The sequence below is a fragment of the Hevea brasiliensis genome, chromosome 9 (genome assembly GCF_030052815.1).
Source record: "Hevea brasiliensis isolate MT/VB/25A 57/8 chromosome 9, ASM3005281v1, whole genome shotgun sequence".
Taxonomy (NCBI): Eukaryota; Viridiplantae; Streptophyta; class Magnoliopsida; order Malpighiales; family Euphorbiaceae; genus Hevea; species Hevea brasiliensis.
Window position 1 is genome coordinate 15472917 of NC_079501.1, and position 24719 is coordinate 15497635.

The window sequence follows — 24719 nt, forward strand, 5'->3', positions numbered from 1 at the left end:
GATTAGACCTTGATCCATCAACTCATGTACTTCTGAATCAATGGTCTTTTCTCTGAAATGTGCGCCAAACCGCTGTAAGATTTTCTCGCTCAAGGCATCCGCCACAACATTGGCCTTCCTGTGGTGGTACCGATGGTGCAATCATAGTCTTTCGTAAGCTCCATCCATCTCCTCTGTCTCAAGTTTAAATCCCTCTGTTGGAAGATGTACTTTAAACTCTAGTGGTCGGTCTATAACTCGCACACTTCACCGTACATTTAGTGTCTACAGATTTTAAGTGCAAATACTACAGCCTCCATTTCCAAATCATGTGTGTGGTAGTTATGCTCATGCCTCTTCACCGCCTTGAAGCATAAGCCACTACCTTTCCATTCTGCATCAAAACACACCCTAGGCCAACTCTGGAGGCGTCACAGTACATGGCGTATCCTTCACCACTCACAGGTAGTGTCAACATAGGGGCCGTGGTTAAACACTCCTTGAGCTTCTGGAAACTCACCTCACACTATCTCATCCAAATGAATGGAACATTCTTCTGGTCAACTTAGTTAGGAGCCGCTATCCCGAGAAATCTTGCACAAAACGCTCAGAGTAGCTACTAAACCAGAAAACTTCGCACCTCGTTGGATCGTTGTAGGCCTAAGCCAATCGGGCCATACTTCAATTTTCTTGGGATCCACTTGAATACCGCCACTTGAAACCACGTGTCCCAAGAATGAGATGCTTTCTAGCCAAAATTCACATTTCAAAATTTGGCGATACCGGTGCTCCTCAAAGTCCGCAACACCATCCTCAAGTGCCACACGTGTTCTTCCTCGGTCCGAGAGTATACTGTAATGTCATCTATGAATACGATGACAAACGGTCCAAAAATGGCTTGAACACCTGCTCATCAAGTCCATGAAGGTCGCTGGTGCATTAGTGAGTCCAAAAGACATCACCAAGAACTCATAATGACCATATCTTGTCCTCGAAGCCGTTGGACACGCCCCATTCCCGATTCTCAAATGATGGTAGCCTGACCGCAGGTCTATCTTGGAAAAGAATCTAGCTCCTGGGAGCTGATCAAACAAATCATCGATCAGAGGAAGTGGATACTTGGTCTTCACAGTCACCTTGTTCAAATTGCCTATAGTCAATGCATAACCTCAATGACCCATCCTTCTTTCTCACAAATAAAACAGGAGCACCCCAGGGTGAAGTGCTCGGACGTATGAAACCCTTGTCCAAAAGCTCCTGTAGTTGCTCCTTCAACTCTTTCAATTCTGCTGGTGCCATCCTGTAAGGTGGCATGGATATGGGGTTTGTACCCGGAATAACATCAATGCAGAACTATATTCCCCTTTCTGGTGGCAACCCTGGAAGCTCTTCAGGGAAGACATCCATGAATTCTCTGACAACAGGAATATTTTCCATGCTGACACCTTCTACAGATGTATCTCTCACCAATGCCAAATACCCTTGGCATCCACGCCTCAACATTTTTCTAGCACTAATTGCTGACACCAAATTATATGGAGCCACGCTCCTGTCACCATCAAAACTAAACTCTTCCACACGGTATGTGGAAATACACCTTTTGTTCTGCGGTCTAAGGTGGCATAGTGAGTTGCCAACCAATCCATCCCGTGATTACATCGAAATCCATTCTTGGTAGAGGAACCAAGTCTGGGAGGATCTTTCCATCCACTACTCTTGGGCTACCGGAAAAACCATATCTACATCTATGTTGTCACTAAGTGGGGTAGCTCTTGACAAAGGGCACTCTAAAGTTGTAGGGTTTCTACCCAACCTCATGGCAAACACGGGAGACAAATGAGTGCGTAGCACTGGATCTATCAAAACACGAGCCTCATAAGAACAGACTGGAAGAATACACGCCACAACCGCATTTGAAGCTTGAGCATCCCGGTGGGTCGGGGTGAAAACCCGAGCTTGACCCTACCCGAGTGGCGTAACCACGACATCGACTTCTACCTCGACCGCCTCCAAATCCACGTCCCCCTTGTCCTCGGCCTACATTGGCCATCGATCGCCGCCATGTTGGAAGCGCCGGATACAATCGCCGAGGAACATTCGCATGAACCACGTGACCCCATCTGTGGCTCGCTGAACATGGGGCATTCTCTAGCAAAGTGACCCGGTTGGCCACACCTGAAACATACTCCTGATCCCATCAAACAAGGTCCTGAATGTCCTCTTCCACACTGTGCACAAGGTGCCAAGGAGGATCTGAACTGGACCAGGCTGTACCCGGCCAGACCCTTCTTTGGATCCGTACCAGTGCCGATCCGCACGTCGGTCTCAATGTTCAAACACTTCCTTCTCTTGCTCCTACCCTTTCCTCTGTAATTACCACGCCACCACTGTCCGGAGTACCCATGGAAGGGACACCTGAGGAACCCTCTGCTCTGTTTTTCTTTGCTCTTCCGCTGTCATCCACAGCATAACTGATCTCAATCTGTCTAGCTCGATCAACCACCACATCGAAAGACTGATCCGACATCATGGCCAGGTTCGCATACCTCCTGTCAAGCCCCTTTAGGAATCTTTTCACCTTCATAGTCTCTGTAGATACTGCTGTAGGGGCATATCTGCTCAATTCCGAAATGCAGAGCATATTCATCTCTGGACACTGCCATTCTGTCTTAAGGCCTCAAAGGCCCACCGATCTCTCAAGCTTTACGCACAAACCGATTGATAAAAAGTTCCACAAACTGAGCCCATGTCAAACCCTCCATCCGGGGTAACACGTAGTCATTCATCCATTGTCTAGGCATGGGCCCCATGACATGCTGCATACACTCTATCAATCTTCTATCGATCAATCAGTAATTACATTCTGCACCGCATAGAATCCGTAAACCGATATGCATCGTCTGACACATCATAAGTACCAGGCACCAACTTCTTAAAATTTATGATCTGTTTGTACGGTTCCCCTCTTGGTGCGGTGGACTGCTGCTGCTGTGAGGGTGGACCCATATACGCGCCATCATGTCGATGGTTCTCTGCAGACCCAGCTAGAGTAGCTGCCATGGGGTCCATGGGACCCTGTGCCAAAGACTGTTCCTGAACTGTGGGTAGCTGCTCTTCTACTTGAGCAGCTCTAGGCCTCCTACCCCGCCTCCTCGGGGCAGGCGCCTCATCCTGTGCTGACACCTCGTCAGGCACATCTGGTTACAGTGCGCGGTGCGGCTCTCACCTTCTACGCATTTTCCTGAAATTCATCACAATTATCCAACAAAAATCAAAATTGCACAATGCACATCTCTATAGACTCATATTTAAACACAATATATGAAGCAGAAACTAGAAGCAAAGACGACAATGCAAGACGAATATGGACCCTATTTTTCCGCATGTGACTCCTATTAGACTTTTCCCAACACTTTAGATAACTTTTCCCAACACTTTAGATAACTTTTCCCTAGGAATCTGGAGCCTAAGCTCTGATACCACATTTGTCACGACCCAACCTATGGGCGGACCAAGACTAGGACACAGGCCACCTAAAGCCCACGAGGCCCGTAGTAAGCCTTAACTATTCATTAACCCAACTCTAAGGCCCTTTTGGGCCCAATATCAAGAAAACAAACTGACAGTCCCGCCATAAAAATGGACTTTCCAACGGGAGTTTTCGACTCACCCGACCTGTAAACACAATAAACAATCCATTGGGGAGCTCAGCTCACCCTCCACATACTCATCAACATAATAATAAATGGGAGCTCAGCTCCCTCATCCAATCCATCAAACAGACTTAAAATATTAAGTTTACAGGTCCAACATGAATATAATATTACAGACCAATTTCAAATAATTACTGCTAACACATGCGGAAATTCTAGGAGTAATTAAAATTACACAATATTGATAAACAACCTGCGAGGTAAAAAGGCAGGTTAACCCAGAACAAAATATCCTCCTGTGGCCTGTAAAAATTTTTGAACAGGAGTGAGCGTTCGACTCAGAGAGTAAAATATCAATTTTAACCATAATCTCTATAACTATCTAAAACTCATGCAACCTGTGGAATGAAATGCAACATCAGCAATAAATTCACATCAGCATCAAAAAAAGGTAATTTGAGCTCTCACAGACCCTTTAGTATGAATGATAACATATGGGATCTGATCCCCTATACAGCTCTCTTAAATCCAACCCGTGCCTGAATTACTCAAGCTCGGACTTCCACTTAATAACCAAATCGAGGGTCCCAGCGAATTACTCAAGCCGTGACTACCCCTCGAAGGAACGGGTCCCAGCGAATTACTCAAGCCGTGACTACCCCGTCCTATCCATAGTCCACACCACATCACACGCACGCCAACGCACGCACACCGCCTCCAAATTACCACAACAACATCCATGGTACATCAATGATTATGAATGCAACATAAATCGTGCCTAGAGTTTAACTACATAAATATATGCATATAAGTGATGCATTGGCATTCTGAACATATAATAATATCGAAATTATAATTAAAATTAATATTTTACTCACAGACTTGACGACAAATTACTGTGGCATGGCGGAGGAAGAAGGTCGGCTCACCCGACAATCATATTACATTTATTTAATACAATCGACTCAATACAAATAAAGAAAAAGACCAATTACGCCCTAAGTCGCAGAAAATCCGGCAGAGTCTCCCTATACCTAGGACCTACCCAACTCGCAAAAGGGCTAAAAACGCACTTCTATACTCACAATCCATACATCAACAGTTCAATCATATCACACAGCCCCTCCCGCCCATCAAATCAATCATCCATCACAATACGCAAAATTTCAATTTAGTCCTTATTATTGATCATTTTTGCAAAAAGCGCCAAACAAGCTCTAAAAATTATAAAACTTTGCCCGCGGTCCTTAGCAATATTACTAAGCTATTGCAAAAGAATCGTAATTTTCTAAGCTACCACGAATATTTTATGGATTTTTAATCCTATTTAAGCACTAGAAAATTACGTAAAAACTAGGTTCGGGTTTACCTTTGCCGATTCCGACTTCGGGGACACGCTCGGGACGTCTGACAATGGGGGGCTAGCCAAAACCTCGGCCCAATTCGGAGACTTTTCCACCACGTCCATGCGCCCGAAATTTGCGCATCGGTCAATCGCCGAATTTCCACGAATCGAGGATACCTACACGAAGCCCATAACACGGGGGTTAGCACATAAATTTTTCAGAATTTTCTAAGCTCATTTAATGCTCGAAATTACACTGCGAAGTTCCGTGGGACCCACCGAAAAACGGTGTCGGAAAAATTCGAAATTTATGTCGTTGCGAAGCTCTCGACGAATGGAGCGTGCTGGTGGCCTCGGTTTCCTCGTGGGATTCACGGTTTTCGAGAAATCTAGCCCAAAAGTCGAAATGGGCTAAAATCTTCCCGAGCAAAAATCGGACAAACCGCTTGATGGATTTCGGCGTTCTTGGTGTCTATGGAAAGCTCTCGCCGAGTAGATGATTTTAGACACAAGACCCGGTCCAATCGGTGGCCGGATCGGTCGGATTTGGCCGGAGAAACTAGAGCGACGCGCGCGCGCAGGGGAGGGGAGGAGAGAGAAAAGAAAGAGAAAAGAGAGGGACGACGCGCGCGGGAGAAGAAAAAGGAAAGGGAGCCGGTTCGATTCGACCGGTCCGATCTGGTCCGGTTCGATTCGGCCGGTTCGATTCGAAATACAAAATTTTGAATTTTTACTCTGCCTCGGGACCGAAAACGAGGTCCAAAAATTCCGAAAAAATTCCGTAAAACTCAGAAAAATACGTAGACTCCAAATATATTTTTAGTTTTGCCACGTGGTCTTTAAATTAATTTTTAAAAATCATCAAAGTTTATATTTTCGAAAAATCGAACCCGATTTTTAAAATCCGAAAAATCTCAAAAAAATTCCTAAAATTTAAATAAAATTAAAATATCAAAAATACTCATAAATAATAAAATTTGGGGTGTTACATGATTAAATTATTTTTTATTGAGAAAAGTGTTAAGATGAATTTTAAAAAATTATATAAATAATTAGTGTTTAATAAAAATAAAAGTAAAATTAAAAAAGTTAATACTTAATATTTTTTTAAAAATAATAAATAATTATGAATAAAATAAATATTTTGAATAATAAATAAAAATAAAAAATAATTATAGACAAAATATCATCTTAAAACGATAAATGCAAATGGACGAAGGGAGCAGTAAATTAACTAAATTTATTAATTTTAAAATTTAATTGACAAATTTTTATATTTTTTTATTAAATTGAATGACGTAGCAAATTCAGCCTTATATCTAAAACTTCTTATAAATCTCTCAGTTGTCGCCGTCTCACTTCTCTATAAAGAATCATAAACCTCCAAAAGGAGCCCTAAACCCACAATGTCCGATAGAATTCCACCGGAACTTGTCACCGAAATTCTACTCCGTTCTCATGTCCATACGCTTCAAAACTGCAGACTAGTGTCAAAACAGTGGCGTTCCATAGTAGACGACCCTGATTTCATCAAACGCCATATCGACCACTCCATCAAGACCAACACCAATAACATCTTCTTCCTCCAAGAAGAAGATGGCAACCTCTACGAATTAGACTTCGATACTTTCGGTCCCGGTGGCCCGCTAAAATTTCATGACCGACCCGAATTCCCTGGAAATCGCTCCGTTTCATTAGTCGGGTCCTGCAATGGTTTGCTTTGCACAAGGAATGAAAACAACGGAGATATTCTCATAATAAACCCATCGATGAGGAAGCATCGCTGGATGCCAGGTTTTCTTCCTGTTAATTTCCAGACTCAGGTTCATTTGGATGATGATGACATTTGGATTCACGGGACTGGATATGGTTTCGGATATGATCGTGTCAGCGGTGATTATAAGATTGTGAGAATTTTGCAAATGCTTGGTCCTGATAATGTTGGTTACTTGGAATCCGAGATGGTGATTTGTCATGTGAAAACAAGAGTGATAACATCTGTTAAAATGCCTTATCTAATTCGTAGTGTTCATAAGATGGGTGTGTTTGCTGGTGGGGCTCTGCATTGGATAATGGGTAGGTATGATGATTTGAGGAGCCGGAATCTAATTGTGGGTTATGATCTTGGGACTGATGAATTTCGTGAGTTGCCCCAGCCTGAACATGTGAATGAAACGTTTAGAATGCACATTGGTTTGTTAGGGACATGCTTGTGTATGCTTGCTTATCATTCTGAGGTTGGTACTTATGTTTGGATGATGAAAGAATATGGGGTTAGGCAATCTTGGACTAAGCTGTTTTCAATTCCAGATAATTTACTGCATTATAAATCCATCAGACCTTTGGGTTTCTCGAAGAAAGGATCTGAAATTTTATTGGAACTGAATGGAAAAAGACTTGTTTGGTATGATCTGGAGAAGAAAAGTGTTGAGCTTGTTAGGTTTCGTGGACTGCGGAACAAATACTTTGAAACCATCCTTTGTTTAAGAAGCCTTGTTCGAACAGATGCAAATGGAGGAATGCATGAAACTTTGAAAAGCAGCAACATCCAAAAGGGCAAGGAATGGGTCAAAAGCAACAACAACCAAAAGCGCTGAAGACTAGAAAGAAGAAGTAAGTCTCGAACTTAGCTTGTCATCACTTATCCTTGCATCTATAAAAAAGTTCGCATATAATGATTAATGTACATGTTATGATGGGTAGTTGGTATCTTCTGCTATATTTGTTTTGATAAAAAAAAGATCTTCTGCTATGTTTGAAAAGGAGTAAAATTAGAGGGAGAGGAAGAGGGAAGGAGAAAATGAGAGCATATTTTATTTTTGGGCTAAATCCAAAAGAATCTCAATTTTGGTGCTATTGTCAATTTTAGCACGAGGAATTTTTAGGAGGTAATTTTTAAAGTAATGGATACATGAGTCGCTTAGTTGGAGTAAAGTTTTTAAAAAGGTTAAAATTTTTTTATGATTTTTTTAAGATTTTCAAAACCTTCAAAATTGAAATTTTGATAAATAATAATTTCTTTATTATCTATATTGTCTTCTATACGTTTTAAAATTTTCATACTTATCATCATTTAAATATTAAAACATATTCCTTTACATAATAGTGATATTTCAAAAATATAATATTTGAGTTACAAAATTTTTTGTTCATGTTAAAATTGACAATCCCACTAAAGTTTGAGATTTTTTTTTTTTTGGATTTAGTCTTTATTTTTATTGTTTGAAAGAGAGGAGAAATTGGAGGGAGTAAAAATGTGAGAAGAAAATGGTTTTGTGGGACCCAGCAAACCCTTTCACCTGAATCTGGGGAGAAAATTGAGTGAAAGTGACCCAATTTACTATTTTATCTTTACAATAGACTACTTATCTCAATTAAGCCTTTATTTCAAAAATTTATTGGGTTCGGCTTTATATATTCTCTTTTTTCATTCTAAACGACTTTTTATTAAATCCTAAAAAATGTGTAATACTTTTAGGTCATGTTGTACTACTCTCATTAAAAACATACTAGAGACTAATATATGAGTTTTATTATAAGGATTTAATTATAAATTACCCAAAATATAAAAGTAATATGGTAGCTTGAAATTTTAAAAATCTATATTTTCCACTTTCTTTTTTCTCCCCCTAGCCTCCTCTCTTCCCAAACAAAAGCGGAAAATCAATTTCTCCACCTTCACTTTCTATCACCTTACTTTCCCCCCCTCCTTTTATTTCCCCTCTTACTTTTTTCCCAAACACAATGTTCAGTTTCAAAGGTGTCTAGAGTAGCAGTACCTCGTGCATAGTTTGAGCCTTTGTTGCATCCAAGAATGACAATACTGTTCTGACATAGTTGCTTTCACTCTATTCTTTTTATTTTCAGGGATGATTTCCTGTCAACAGGTTTCAAGCTAAAACTGTAGAAAAAATAGATCAAGGATGGTGAAAGGTAATTGAATGACTTTGTACTATATCATTTAGCTTAAAGCCAGCTGTTAATTTTTGTTGTACCATCTAAACTAAACCTTTTGTTGTCAAATTTCTTAATTTCTGTTCTTCTTTTATGATTATGTCTCAGTACCCAATAACTTATAGGACTTATACAAGTAAAATATCCAATCTGTGGCTTCACCTTTGTCTTCTTTCAAGATCCAACCAATATAACGAGCTCATTAAGTGCTTTAATCGACCCTTCTCTACCTTACTCAGATCAGAAGAAGAAGAAGAAGAAGAAGAAGAAGAAGAAGAAGAAGAAGAAGAAGAAGAAGGAGGAAGGTTGCACAAATGTTTTTAGTTTGTGCCACTAGGATATGTTCCTCTTCAAAGTTTAATTTGAACCTTTATGGGTGAAAATTCAAACTAAGACTCTGGTTGCTATGAAAATTGTTCTATCTTCATTTGTCTTGATGTTGAATAAGTGATTATTTGTTAATTGGTGCTTAATTATGATTGCTTGTTACATGCTCCGAAATAGTTCTTATATCAAGGAGACGAGTGTCTAAATTATTGGGGTGTTAGAAAATATTTTTCTTTCCAAGTGCCCGTTTCTCACCACAACCTTTCTTCAAGCCTCCTTAGGGCTTCTGCTATTCCTTTTAACTAGTGTTATCCATTCCAGTAGTTATATTAATTGCCAAATAAATTGAGGAGTTTGTGTACTTGTTATTGTGTTAGAAAATACTTCTATTCCTGTTTGTCCCCAATTTAATCTTGTTCAGTGTTGCTCTTAATAGTCCCTCTCGCCAATTTTAACCCCCACTCCATTTTCTCTCAAAGGCCAGATTATTATCTGTCAAAGTTATGTCTTAAAGTGATAAATAACACCTTGCGTGCTCGAATTTGAAAGAAATTTTTTTGAAGTACTCACACTTTAACTCTTTGCAATGAGTATATGAATATACAGAACTTTTCTAACAGCATCTCATGCTACCCCACCCTCCTGCCCTTTCTCTCTCTTTCGTTCATTTATTTCTCCCCTATTCCTAAAGCATAATTATCTGTAACTAATTTATACAATTCTTAACAAATCAAAGTAAACAAATTGAATAGCCAACTCTTAGAATCATTGTGTCCTTAATGTCCATGTCAATATTCTGATGAGGGTAAGTAGCCAAATGTCTTGATTACAAAAGTTGTGTTCAGTCATGCAAGTAATTGCCCAAAAAAAAAAAAAAAAAAAAAAAAACTCTTTTAACACTCAAGTCTGTAAGTGCAAATGGTGTCAGTATCTCTTAAAATCAAGATGTTTTAGTATTGATTCTTTGGTGGGCTGTATGCACTAAAACAATCTTTCTACTATCTTTGTGCCTTTGTTTTTCTCAGGACTAAGGTTGGTGACTTGGTGGGATTAAGCCCTGTTTTAGGATACGAGAAAAGCTTTGGAGGTGGAATGTAAGTAGGGTTGGACCAGCATTTTGTCCTGTAAAGGCTGTAAGCCTATAATAGATACTCGAAGTACCTGGGATGTGCCTAGAATGCATTAACTAGAATTACATTTTGAAGCCTGTGAGAATAGTCTCAACTATTTCCTTATGACATGATGCAATATTCAACTTTTGAATTACATTTACTGGTAAAGTATTAATCATAATTTGGAAAACAAATTTACTTATTTTAGATGCCAGAGCTTGTTATTTCTGTGAGCAGCTTATGATTTATCATTCTTGTCGGGGTTAATTAGTAGATCTTTGACCCATTGGTTGAATTAATGATCTGTTGATTCAGTCCTTTGACAGGGTCAATCTTCGAATTGGATTTAATAATTGTGCTGTTAAATGTTTTTTTTTTTTTAATTTGTCAACATTTTTAATTTTATTAATTTGATATTCAATCAATAGTTCGCATATAAAAGCACATCTTTTATACTGGGAACTCCTTCATGGATAAAGTAAAGTTTTTTATTATTTTATTAGTAACTCTTTCATAGACAAGGAAGGCCATTGCTTCAATTAATTCTTTTGGGGGAATTCAAAGTTTGTTAGATAAAGTGATTAAAAACAAAGTCACGGCAGAACACATGAGATGCTATTTGTTTATATCAAATAGGGTCACAGAATGGTTTAAATTCGAAATCGATCAACGATTCTACGAGTTTGAATCGTTTTGTAATTGAAGGGGAAGTCCTTTTTCATAGAATTGAAATCAAACGAATATCAAAACTGATATTTAATTTAATTAAAATTTTGAATTATAAAAAAGAAAAATATATATATATATTTCAATCGTAAATTGATTCTACATAAATTAATTAAAAATCAGAACAAAAATTATTCTCAATTAATCCTGGAATCGAATAAAAATTATGAAATTGTGGACGACATACCCTGATTGATTCAATTTAGGTTTCTTCTCACTCAAATCATCACTTATTTTAACCCGAAATCAATCAAAATTAAGGGTTGCCTATAATTTAACAAATGTAAAAAGAGTTTTTAAGTTCCTGACAATCAAATAAACGCTTATTTATTTATTTGATCTATTTAAGTTTTTAATAATTAATTTTATAAAATAAATCTTTATCAATTTATTTTATTCATTTAAACTCTTAATAATTATTATTAGAGTCAAGTAAACTCTTGTTAATTTAGTTGATTTATTTAAGTCATAATAATTACTTTTAGAGTCGAAACAGTGAAAATTTGAGTCAAAGCGACTTAATCTCTATTATGTTATTTACACGTAATGGATGGACGTTTAGTTGACATCTATTTTTGTTATATAATTTAAAGGCTAAACTCTTTATTATTTTTTTATACTCTCTTTTGTGACTTTAATTCTATTAATAAAAGATAAATGATTAAAAATATTGGTGTTGTGTACTACTATTGTCATTCAGTATGTCTAGTGTTGAATTCATTATTTTTTAGCATGCTCTGTGATGGATATAGAATAAGAGTTTCAGTCATTACATGACTTAGTGACAATGGGCATTACTAGACTAACTTTTAATGAATCACATAACACGTTAAGTTAAGTGGGGTTTATAAAAGTGAATTTTTGTATAAATTAAATTGAAAAGGTTTTATATTACTCTAAGTAATTATCAGGGGGCTCGAAAGGAATAAAAATTTATTTAACTTAGAATTTGTTTGGTAAAAGGTTAAAAAATTAAAACTTAAAAGTTATACTTCGTAAGTTTTAATTTTTAAAGAGGATAATTCACTTAATTTTTTCTTTAAAAAATATAATTATTAATAACGTAAAAAATTAATCTCATATTTTTAAGTATCTAAATAATATTAATAAAAGTTAAAAGTTATAAGATAAAAATACCCTTGCTAATCTCATACGAAATAACTCCTAAAAATAATTGTCAAGACTTATAAGTGCTTTTTACCTTAATAAATTTATATAAATTAGTCATTTTACTTGTGTATTGTGCGGATATTTTTTTATTTTATTTTAATAATATAACTGAATATTTATTTTTATATTTTATGTTTTTAAAATTATATATACTGAAATTTTGTTAATATTATAAATTTTTAATAAATTGTATAAATGAAAATTAAATTTATTAAATTTTCAAACATTGGTACCATTACCCCTGCCGCTGGACAATTCTACTTTTATTTTCTTATTTTTTGGGTAAATGTATTTTTTTAATCTAACACTAATAATTATTAAAATAAAATTATTAAATTAAACATTATCTAATACTAATAATTAAATTTATAATTAAAATAATAAGTTAAAATGATACTTTAAACTCAATTAGATTTTATCTAATAAAATTAATTTTACTTTTAAAATGAAATTTTAAATATTTTATATTTTTAAACTTAAAATATTTTATATTTTCAAATAAAATTAATTTTTTTAATTATACCAAGTGTTAATTAATAGTGGAAACACTTGTCAAAATTTTATTTTGAATATTTAGTTTTCAGGTATATATGTTTATAATGCAAATATATAAGTTAAAATGAAATTTGAAACTCAATTAGGGATTTTATATTTTTAAATAAAATTATTATTTTTTAATTATACCAACTTAATGCAAGTGAAACCAATTATGTCTCACTATAATTTGGAATACATATCCCACCAAGGGTTTCTATTGCAGAAAAATTTCATACTTCAAAGAATCCAATGTGATTAATGCTAATAAGTTAAGTTTTACAGTATAAAAATTCTTCAATTAAGCTTTACAGTATAAAAATTCTTCAATAAAATAAAGGGGAGAAAAATAACAGAACACTTGAATTTTAAATGGGTGATGTAAATATTTGAAAAAAAAAAAAAAGAACAGGAAGATAGGTGTAGATCAAATGTCGCCCTTGTTTTGTCCAAATTCAAAATTCTCAATCATAAGTTTCCTTCCAGTGACCTACCTCTTTAGACAACTCTTACTTGACTTGGAGCTCCTCTAGTAGCCCCCATGTGAACTAAAACACTCGCATCTGATTTCATTCCTAAACTAGAAGAGTTTTCTATACGTTTTACAGGATCCTCAATACAAAAGTGGCATACACTTCTGAAGATAATTCAGAATTTAAGGTGCCCTTTTCATCTAGAATTCTAAATATCCTAATGATTATTAAAGAAATAAATGATATATTAAATGGTTAATGAGATTAGTAAAAATAAAAACATAAACAAAAATAGAATTTCAAATTCAGTTTTACTTTATGTAATATTTTAAATTTGAATATTTGATGTAACTATAATTAAAAAAATATTGTAAATTATTTTTTATTTTAACTAATCTCATAATAAGATTATATATATATAAAAAATCTTATTATGAGATTAGTTAAAATAAAAAATAAATTAAAATAGAATTTTAAATTTAGTTATGCTTTATCTAATATTTTAAATTTAAATATTCTACATATTTAATAATTAATTTTTTTTTAAATGATTAGATAAATCAACCATCTAATAATTTTATTTAAAATTAAAATATTTCAATTTTAAAATTTGTATACATTAATAAAATAAAAAATAAAATTTTAAATAATTTTAAAATTTATAAATTCTATTAAAAAAGATAACTAAAATGAAATTTTAAATATTACTAAATTTTTTAAATTCTATACACTAATAAAATAAAGAAGATAAACTAAAATGAAATTTTATTTCAAGTGTTGATAAATAAATAAATTATTAGTAGATTATTTGTTGTTATTTTTTAAATTAATTAGCATAGTCATATATCAATAAAATGAGAAACAAAGTAGAGAAAAAAAAAATAACATGCCATGAAAATTTCTGAAATATTATTAGTAAAATTTTTAGATTTTAAATATAAGAAATGTTGGGACAAGGGCAAAAATAATGTGATTTTAAAAATACTTTATCAAAATAATATGAACTTTTAACTATTTATCAAAATAATGTAGTATAATATAAACTGTCACTTGAAAAAACATTTTATGTTTCAACACTTAAATAAGAAATCATCATTTAAAATAAAGTTTTTCTTATTTTATGTCAGTGTGTTAGAGCAATATTATTTTTAAAATTGCTAGTCAAACTAATAATTTTATGTATTATCCTATTGCTTGTCACATCAATAGAATTTAATTTTTCTTTACACTACAACTACTAAATGGAATGATAATTTTAAGTGCAATATATATAATATGTTGGAATAGACATGTTGGAGAAATATTACAGGAAATTTATTCTCTCTCTCTCTGCTCTCTGCTCTTGTATAGTATTTTTATAATTGTATAATCTTGAAATATTATAATATAAATTGAAATATAAATATTTATATTTATAATATAAATTAAAATAAAAAATAATTACACTCATAATAAAAATATAAATATAAAATAGTTCCAATTCTATTAATTTATTTAAAATTATTCATTAATTTAAGAAAAATATTTATATGTTTATTTATTATAATAAATAGACATAAAATTAATAAATATAACATAACAAATTTATAAAAAAAGAAACCTATATGCATTAATTAAACAAAACATATGAAGAATTAAAAAAAGTATTGTATAAAAGAGAAGAGAGAAATAAATAAAATCTGGTACATAAGCAATAAAAGACTTCTAAAATTTTTTCTCACTATACTTTGAAAATATGCATGATGAGAAAACGAGAAATAATTTATATTTATATAGAGAATTCAGTGTACCATAGGGAGAATATATTATATTGCACTCTAAAATTTTGATATATTTTGATGAATGCTTAAGAAATCGCCAATTCAATTGATATTTTCACAAGTAGTCTGACAATAATAAAAGCACTAATTTGACTGAGGTTTTGTGTGTATTTGACATACATAGCAATTTTGATACTTTGATCTGATATTTTAATATTGTTATTGAAATTATCTTTTGTATTGATGATTTTGTTTTTATTTTTAAACATTGAAATTATTTTTTGAGTTGGTGTTTTTATAAGTGCACACTATATTGATAAATAATTTTAAATTCACGTTATTTTAGTAAAATATTTTTAAAAACATTTTATTTATATAATTAATCCAGAAATGTTTTTAAAATTAAATTTTATGAATAATTTTTTTAATATATATATGATAATTGTAAAGAATTTTAAGATATACTGTATGATAATTCTTAAAATATATAGTCAAAAGAATTTTAAATAATTATTATTTTTTATAAAATAAAAATTTAATAATTAAAATTTGAAAATATTTAAAAAATTTTAATATTTAATATAATAAAATATTTTTATATGAAAAATATAAAAATAGAAAACAGAAAACTTTACTCACACTAAGGGAGATCGCCGTTGAACAGAATTTTCAAACGGAGCAGGTGAACCCTAACTATGTCCCACCATATTCCACCGGAAATCGTGATCGAAATCCTAATTCGAGCTCCGGTGCAGACTCTTATACGCTGCAGGTCGGTGTCGAAACAATGGCGTGCCACAATTGACGATCCTGATTTCATCAAACGCCAAATAAATCACTCCTTCAAGACCAGCACCAATAACACCCTCTTCATCAAAGAAGAATACGGCCAACAATTCTTCGATTACGACTTCGATTGTTCGGGTTCCTGCGTGTCTATGGAATTCCGTGACCTACCAAATAGTTCCCTGACTCGTTCCTTTTCAATAGTGGGCTCTTCCAATGGTTTGATATGCTTGAGGAACGAAAGCAACGATGATATTCTCATAGTGAACCCGTCGACGCGAAAACATCAGTGGATGCCAGGTCTTTTGCCTCTTAAATTCCATAGTTGTGTTAATTTGACCTGGGATGGTACTGGTTTTCGTGGGTCAGGATATGGGTTCGGGTATGATCGTGTATCTGATGATTATAAGATTGTGAGGATTGCACAAGTGCATAATCCTGCTAATGATGGGTTCTTGGAATCTGAAGTGCTGATTTGTAAAGTGAAAACCAAAATTGTGAGAGCAGTTAAAATACCTTTTGTAGTTCCTACTAGTCATAGGATGGCTGTGCTTGTTAATGAGGCTCTGCATTGGATAGCTTTTAGATATGATGATCCAAGGGTTTCGGATGTAATTGTAGTTTATGATCTGGTGACAGATGAATTTCGCGAGTATCCACTGCCTAAGCTTGTTGATGATAATAGGTTTGGAATGGATTTTGGTTTATTAGGAACACGGTTATGCTTATTTGTTGACCATGAAGATGACGGTGTTGACGCTGTTTGGGTGATGAAAGAATATGGGGTTAAGGAATCTTGGACTGAACTCTTTTCAATTTCATATACTGAATTGAAATATGCCTATGTGAGACCTTTGGGTTTTTCAAAGAGAAGGTTGGAAGTTTTGTTGGAGTTGGATGGAAACAGACTTGTTTGGTATGACATAGAGAAGAAAAAAGCTGAACACTTTGTGCTTCATGGGTTGCAAATGACACATTTTACAGCGACTATTCTTTTGAGAAGCCTTGCACCAGTTCCAGCTGATACAAATTGAGGAATGGATGAGAAGCACGAGCATCCAAAGAGAAAAAAAAAAAAAAGACTAGGAGGAAGAGGAGGTAAATATTAAACTTAGCTTGACGCTATTCAACTTATGCTTGCTATAAACACTAATTTTTAATTTTGCTATAAACACTAGTTAGCATCTTTAGCTACAGGTTTCTGAAATTAGTAAATTCTCATTTTGAAGTTGATACTTGTTCTTTTTAGTGAGGATTTTCTGTCAACTGGTTTCAAGCTAAAACTGTAATTGAAAAGAAGCAAAATATGGTCAAGGGTAATTAGGTAATGAGAGTTTTATGCTATGCCATTCAGATGCCTATTGTTGTTCACTTTTGCTATACTATTTCAATTAAACCATATTAGGTAGTAGTTTATTGGTGCTGGCATGTGTTAGTGTAATGTCTCTCTTACTTTTCTCAAGTTAACTTTCCAATCTACCAATTCTTCAAGCTCTTCCTTAACCCTCTTTGGTCTCCTTACTCGTGTTTGATTCATTCATTATGATACTAAAGCCCGTTTGCTATTGGGGTTGGAAGATCAAAAATATACTTTTTGAAAAAATATCATTTTACAGCTTGTTCGGGAGGAAGTTTTTGGAGGTAAAGGAAGGGTTTTTAAAGTATCTTGCTTGTTTGGGAGGAAGGTATTTTAAAAAAGGTAAGGTTTTCGGAGGTTTCAAAACCTCTAAAATACTCACTTTTTTAACCCACTAAATTGGAGGGTTAGGAAGGTTTTGTTAAATTACCTTCTATTTTGCTACCTTATTTTCCATTATCTTACCTTACCTATCTTATTGTATAAAATATTTTCTCACTCCATCCGAACACACTGGGATGCTACTGAAAAAAGTAGATTAGTGACTAAAATATGTCAAGTTTAATTTTATATTAATTTTTAATAACCTCCCCTTAAACATATTTAAGGAAATGTTTTTTTCACAATAGCTTCAATCAAAATGCCAAATAAAACCTAAATTAAGTTTATGAGAAGCTTTCGAGACAAAAAAAAGAAGCATTATATAAATGCTTTTACTTATGGCCTTTTCCCTCTTTTTTACTTATTTATATGGTGGATGGATTGTGAATATTTTAGTCCAACTTTCTCGTCTTACATTGGCTAGAAATTGCAGGGATACCTTGAAAGCTGTAGGTTATGATCTTTTTTAAGTTTAATGAAACTTACATAGATGAAAAGGTCAAAATTTTGCCCATACCCTATTTGTTATGTAAATTGTTCCATCTTCAATGGGCTTGATACTGAAGCAATTATTTGTTATCTAGTTATCCAGTGTTGTTTGTTATTCGCTCCAAAAGCCCCCCTCCCTCACTGTTCTCTTTGCAATTGTTCCCCAATTTATTTCTTTCATGGAGTGCCTCTAGTCATTTTCACTTGTGATAAACCTTTTTTTTTTTTTTTGTTCATGAGATCTCATGTAGCTATATATAGATGTAAAATCCAAAATGTATTAGAAATGATTCTAGGCATTGTTACAATATTTTCCTAATCTTTCTGCCTCTTTTTTTTCTTTAGGGTTTACGCTCCTGAGATAATCATCAACTCAAGAACGTGAAGAGAGTTCTGAATGTGGGATTAAAAGCTTTTATACCAACTACTTCATTTTTTTTTTAACCATAGCAGACTTTTTGAAGGTTTTAGGAATTGCTATGGATTACCAGTTTGAACTCAATAGCTTATTTTTATTCATAATGCTAATTAATAAGGTTATCTTTTTGTTATTTTGTTCAATTATACAAATTGTTAAGGTTATTTTCTGTGATTTGAATACCACCCCAAAAAACAATGATGCTCGACTTGGAATATAAGTTCATGTACGCCCGAGCCTCTCAATTGATAAAATATTAATATATTTATATATATTTTGAGCTTGGGCCGATATTAAGGCTCAATGGGCCTGTCATGAGATTATTTTCACCAAATATATAATGCGCAAAAATCCTCCTTCCTCCCTTGATAAAAATGCTAATCAGCCTTTTCAAAATCAAAGCATGATATATATATATATATATATATATATATATATATATATATATATATATATATATATAAGTGTATTCTAGATTTGCAGAGAAGAGCTTAAGAAAGTCTAAAGAGAAGAGCATAAAAGAATTTTTTTTTTTAAATAGATTTTGATTGGGATTGAACTCAAAAGATCTCATAACTTGAAACACAATTTGAATATCACTAAATTAAAAGTTCATTGGTAAAAGATCAGGGATATCGATAGTGATAAAAGGTTAAAAATTCAAAATTTAATTCATATATATTTTAAAACAAGTATTACTTATATATTATAAAATTAATAACCTATTAAATAATAATAATAATAATAATAATAATAATATTATTATTATTAATTTAATATATTTATAAATAATTATTAAAATAAAATTAATGAAATTTTAAAATATAATTTAAAGTCTTTAATTAAAATTAAAATGACAATGTTTTGTAATAAAAAATATATAGAAAATAATAAAGTTATTATATCAATAAAAAAATATGCTTGATAAACTCTAAAAATTGCTTCTTTTTTAGCCATGACTCTATTTATAAAATTGTAAAGTTTTATATCACGTACCATCCGTTGTCGTCCAGCGGTTAGGATATCTGGCTTTCACCCAGGAGACCCGGGTTCGATTCCCGGCAACGGAAGCTGGCACATTTTTTGTCCCTAGCACCGAAGCTTAGAATCCAAGCAGTCTTTTATGCTAACAGTCAAACAGTTACATGTCTGTTTCTACAATTTATTGGAAAAGTTTGTAATCATTTCACTCAAAAGTTAGTAAGAAATTGATTACAACTCAAAAGCCAGCAACATGAAAAGAGGAAAACCATATTACCATCTCTTCAGTTAGCTGCTCTTCTCTGTTGTATGACCTCTCCTCTTCCCCCATTGCAAACCGGCATACAGGACATGTTTTCTGGTACACATCGAACCATCTCTCAATGCAAAACTTATGGAACTTATGCAGACAAGGTAGCACCCGCATGTTGTCTCCTCCATTCATTCTCGACAAGCAAACGCAACAGTATTCACCCTCAGCCTCCATATCCTTGGCTGAGCTTGATTCTCCTGCGGATTTAAGCATGGCCTCCTTTGCATTCTCCGAAACATCCAATGCCATTGCTTCGTAAGTTGTTACATCTTTAATCCTTAGATACCTTCTCAGAGCAATGAAGTTGTAGATAAGGGAGGCCAACTTCTTCAAAACCATTTGATTTTAATGGAGAATTAGCATTTCTATTACCTTTAATAAGAGGACTTAAGCAAGATGAAAGTGTATGCAAGTCAGAGCTCTTTCTGTTGTCACTAGTTATTTTGAGTGGTTTCGAAGAGTTGTTAGATATGGAGGAACGATTTTGAGTTTCCAACAAAAAGCGGTTGTACCTAAACATGAGTGTTACTCTTGACCTTTTCAAAGATACTAGTAAATACCTACTGCCTCATCTTAGTAGCTCAACTCCTGCTTCATCCTTTCATTAAGTACTTTGTCTTCAAGTCATAAGATGCAATCAAGTACTAAATTATCATTTTCTCACCTTTGGATCCAGCAAATTTGTCTCACAAAATGGATAATCCTCAAGACTATAATATTGCTACAAGCAAAAATCAAGAATTCATATAGATACAGGAAAAATCCCTGTCACATTAATATTTATTGCTTTTACCATCTTTCAATCACTAATACAATATGTAAAGACCACTACTACAAATGGTACTACATCCTTGATAGTGAAATGATGATTGCTTGGTGGATTGCATAAAAGAAAAATATTCTAAATTCAGGAGTCCAAGTGCAGATCATTGGTCTATGAATCTAAGAAATAGCAGGAATTCTTCATCTATAGCAATATCAGTTGAATTGTCTACAAGTTGTAATTGGCAATCAATTACTAAATTATCATCTTTTCACCCCTTGCTCTAGAAAACTTGTCAATGTAATGGCTAATCCTCAAGACTATCATTAGCTACAAGCACCACCTACAGTAACCTTTGCAAGTCCATTTGTGTCTGTCAAAACTCAAGCAATTATCCTGCCCGATTTATTCAACTTCTACTGAAGATCATGTTTACAGCAAATGATGCTCAAGCACAAACAAATTCAACATTTTTTGACAAGTTCTTGTCAAAAAGTGAAGAACAAATATTGATATTGCATTGGCAAGTGAGAAATATAGAATCGTTCAAAAACTACTGTAATAAGAGAGTCACGTATAAATATCTGATATGCAAGTCTAACAAACGAAGGTATGAATTAAATGAGCAATAAACTAGGGGCACCTCTCCTCTTCCCATACCCACACCCCATTCAGTGGGATTTGAACTCAATACCTTATCCACCTATATATCCGATATGTATGTCTAACATCAAGTAATTAGATGGTTATCTAAAGATCAAAATAACTCAGCCATGTGGAGAAGGGCACAGGGGAGATACAACATCCAAAAGCAGAAAAAAAAAGAACCTATTTCAATCAACCTTAAAATAAAACACATTTATAAACCATTGAATACAAACAACTTTATTGCAGCTCAACACATGATCAAAACCTCAAAGGTCTGCAGAAGATGATTCAGGGCCTTTTAGAAGCTGACACTGTTCATATTTCTTTTCCTGGTAATATTGGCTAACTTGTATGATGATAGAAGTTTTTATTCATCAGCTGATAATACTAATAACATAACATACAATTCAATTCAATTCAACTCAGCATTGATTCCAATTTGGGTAATTATATGGATCTGTTTTCTTATAACATAGCATTTGCTTACAACAGTTAAAATAAACAACAACCTCCCCCATAAGCCAGCCAACCCCACCCCCCTTTCCTTCCTTCAAAAAAGAAAGAAAGAAAACTGCATATGCATAAAACATGGTTATGCTTCTTATTGTTAAAAATCTAATAATAAACACAAGTGAGATGCACGCATAGGAACTTTTCCATTTTTGGAAGCATTGAACTAGATAAAGGAGGAGGGTTGCGGTAGGTGACAACTAGCGTAAAAATTTCATCATACCCTATGATATGTATTCAAATGATATAAACGTTGGGGCGTCCTCTACTAACGACGTGCCACATCGGAGCCCCGGTGTAGTGAGAAATATGCAAGGGTGTAGGGCGTTCACCGAAAGCGACGCGCCATGCCAGCGCCCGGGTGTGGTGTTAAGTGAGTAAGGGTTCTCACATCATGGATGGGTGTGGGTAAAGAAGTTAGTTCATAGGACAGTTAATAGAATAAATAGTGGAACAAAACACAAGATAGACATAAAAAACAATAGAAGATATCATAGAAGGAGACCAATTAGGAAGAAGCAGGATAGGAGGAGGATCAGGGTTGGTACTTGGAATGTTGGATCACTTACAGGAAAATTAATGGAGCTTGTGGATACCTTGGAAAGGAGAAGGGTGAATATTGCTTGCATTCAGGAGACTAAATGGGTAGGGGAGAAAAGAAAGGAAGTGAGTAATTCAGGATACAAACTGTGGTTTACCGGAAAGGAGAGAAACAATAACGGAGTGGGCATAATTATAGACAGGACATTGAAAGGCGCAGTAATAGCTGTGAAAAGAGTAGGAGATAGAATTATACTAGTAAAGCTAGTACTAGAAGGAGAAACAATAAATATAGTTAGTGTTTATGCCCCACAAATAGGACTAGATAGTGAGAGTAAACAAAGGTTTTGGAAAGATATGAATGATTTAATGCAAAGCATACCGAATGAAGAGAATGTTTTCATTGGTGGAGATTTGAATGGGCATGTAGGAAGTGATAGACAAGGTTATGAGAATGTTCATGGAGGTTTTGCTTTTGGTAGTCGAAATGAGGAGGGAAAAAGCATCCTGGATTTTGCTATGGCATACGACCTAATATTAGCAAATACCTACTTTATAAAAAGAGAGTCACATTTAGTGACTTTCAAAAGTGGGCAACATAGAAGCTAAATCGACTTCCTCTTAACTAGGAAGACAAATAGAGCTCTATGCAAGGATTGTAAGGTCATTCCAGGAGAGGCTTTAACAAGTCAATATCGGTTGGTGGTCTTGGATGTCAAGTTTAGGAACAATTCAAGTAAGATCAGAAGAAATAGTGTAGCTCAAACAAAGTGGTGGGAGTTCAAAGGAGTAAAGCAAGTGAAATTCAAAAATGAGCTTCTCGAGTCCGAAGTATGGAAGCTGGATATGGAGGTCAATGATATGTGGATACAGATGGCATTAAAGATTAGAGAAGTAGCTAGAAAAGTACTTGGAGAGTCTAAAGGACATGGACCACTCTCAAAAGAGAGATGGTGGTGGAATGAGGAAGTACAAAAGGCAGTGAAGAGAAAAAGGGAATGGTATAAGAAATTACCTAAATGTGATAATAATGAGGCATATGAACAGTACAAGATAGCAAAGAAAGAGGCAAAAAAGGCAATTAGTCAAACAAGAGCACAGGCCTTTGAAAAGTTATATGAGAAACTTGGAACTAAAGAAGGAGAGAAAGATATTTATAGATTAGCAAGGAAGAGAGAAAGGAAATGTCAAGATCTCAATCAAGTTAGGTGCATTAAGAATAAAGAAGGAAAAGTGTTGATGATAGATGAGGACATTAAAGAAAGATGGAGAATTATTTTAATGATCTCTTTAATAATAGTCAAAATGGTAATAGCGGGAATATACATTATAGAAGAATAGAAAAGAATGTGAATTATACTAGAAGGATTAGATCTTTAGAAGTAAAGGAAGCACTTAAGAGAATGAAAGTGGGTAAAGCCTGTGGACCCAATGAAATACCAATTGAAGTGTGGAAGTATTTGGGAGATATGGGAGTAGCATGGTTAACTAAATTATTTAATAAGATTCTAAACTCAAAGAAAATGCCTGATGAATGGAGGAAGAGTATTTTAGTACCTATTTTTAAAAATAAGGGAGACATACAGAGTTGCTCAAACTATAGGGGAATTAAACTCATGAGCCATACTATGAAGTTGTGGGAGAGAAATGTGGAGCATCGACTACGTCATGATACTTCTATCTCTCTCAACCAATTTGGTTTCATGCCCGGTCGTTCAACTATGGAATCGATTTTTCTCATTAGAAGCTTGATGGAGAAATATAGAGATGTGAAGAAAGATGTACACATGGTTTTTATTGATTTGGAGAAGGCTTATGATAGTGTTCCAAGAGAGGTCTTATGGAATGTGTTAGAACAAAAGAGGGTATCTATTAGGTACATACAAGTATTGAAAGATATGTATGAAGGAGCAACTACTATTGTGCGCACAGTGGAAGGGGACACAAGAGATTTTCCGATCTTAATTGGATTACACCAAGGATCAGCCATAAGACCTTACATTTTTACATTAGTTTTAGATGAATTGACGAAACATATACAAGAGAGTACTCCTTGGTGCATAATGTTTGCGGATGATATTGTTCTGATAGATGAGATACGAGGAGAAGTCAATAGAAAGCTAGAACATTGGAGAAGTACACTAGAGTGAAAGGGTTTTAAGTTAAGTAGAACGAAGACAGAATATATGCATTGCAAGTTCAGTGAAGGCCAAACTGATGATAGGGAAGGAGTTAGTTTGAATGGAGTAATACTGCCCCAAAGTAATCACTTTAAATATCTAGGCTCAGTCCTCCAAGTAGATGGGGGATGTGAGGAGGATGTTAGCCATATGATTAAAGCCAGATAGTTGAAGTGGAGACGTGTCACGGGAGTTTTATGTGATCGTAAGATTCCCAATAAATTGAAAGGAAAATTTTACCGTATAGCTATACGACCGGCTATGTTATATGGTAGTAAGTGTTGGGCACTGAAATGCATCTAAGATAAGAGTTGCAGATA

General features: G+C 34.1%; 3 protein-coding genes and 1 non-coding gene across 5 annotated transcripts; 3 read left to right on the forward strand and 1 right to left on the reverse strand.

Annotated features, from left to right (window-relative positions):
• Positions 1 to 6341: 6341 nt before the first annotated feature.
• Positions 6342 to 10577, forward strand: LOC110635051 (F-box protein CPR1-like). Its single transcript, XM_021784240.2, has 3 exons — positions 6342 to 7590; positions 8845 to 8910; positions 10284 to 10577. The coding sequence occupies exon 1, from the start codon at positions 6384 to 6386 to the stop codon at positions 7572 to 7574; it is 1191 nt and encodes a 396-aa protein (XP_021639932.1). The 5' UTR covers positions 6342 to 6383; the 3' UTR covers positions 7575 to 7590; positions 8845 to 8910; positions 10284 to 10577.
• Positions 10578 to 15667: 5090 nt separating this feature from the next.
• Positions 15668 to 18659, forward strand: LOC110635035 (F-box protein CPR1). 2 transcript variants are annotated; one of them, XR_009151270.1, is made up of 2 exons: positions 15668 to 16917; positions 18392 to 18659. XR_009151270.1 is itself a non-coding variant. In XM_021784223.2 (1 exon), exon 1 carries the CDS (start codon positions 15729 to 15731, stop codon positions 16851 to 16853), a length of 1125 nt encoding a protein of 374 aa, XP_021639915.2. In that variant the 5' UTR covers positions 15668 to 15728; the 3' UTR covers positions 16854 to 17242. The 2 variants fall into 2 exon arrangements, 1 of the variants encoding a protein (XP_021639915.2); XM_021784223.2 differs by lacking the exon at positions 18392 to 18659 and having other exon boundaries at positions 15668 to 17242.
• An 803-nt stretch (positions 18660 to 19462) lies between these two features.
• On the forward strand, positions 19463 to 19534 carry TRNAE-UUC (transfer RNA glutamic acid (anticodon UUC)). The gene has a single exon. It is a non-coding gene; the product is annotated as a tRNA-Glu (tRNA).
• A 19-nt stretch (positions 19535 to 19553) lies between these two features.
• LOC110635027 (uncharacterized) lies at positions 19554 to 20097 on the reverse strand. Its single transcript, XM_058152137.1, has 2 exons — positions 19723 to 20097; positions 19554 to 19619 (listed from the first exon to the last, which is right to left on the reverse strand). The coding sequence occupies exons 1-2, from the start codon at positions 20095 to 20097 to the stop codon at positions 19554 to 19556; spliced, it is 441 nt and encodes a 146-aa protein (XP_058008120.1).
• Between the last annotated feature and the right edge of the window lie 4622 nt (positions 20098 to 24719).

Coding starts and splice junctions, on each gene's coding strand:
- LOC110635051 (XM_021784240.2), top strand. CDS start 6,384: ATGTCCGATAGAATTCCACCGGAACTTGTCACCGAAATTCTACTCCGT.
- LOC110635035 (XM_021784223.2), top strand. CDS start 15,729: ATGTCCCACCATATTCCACCGGAAATCGTGATCGAAATCCTAATTCGA.
- LOC110635027 (XM_058152137.1), bottom strand. CDS start 20,097: ATGGTTTTGAAGAAGTTGGCCTCCCTTATCTACAACTTCATTGCTCTG. Junction 19,620..19,722: donor AGCAGCTAACTGAAGAGATG/GTAATATGGTTT, acceptor AATAAATTGTAG/AAACAGACATGTAACTGTTT.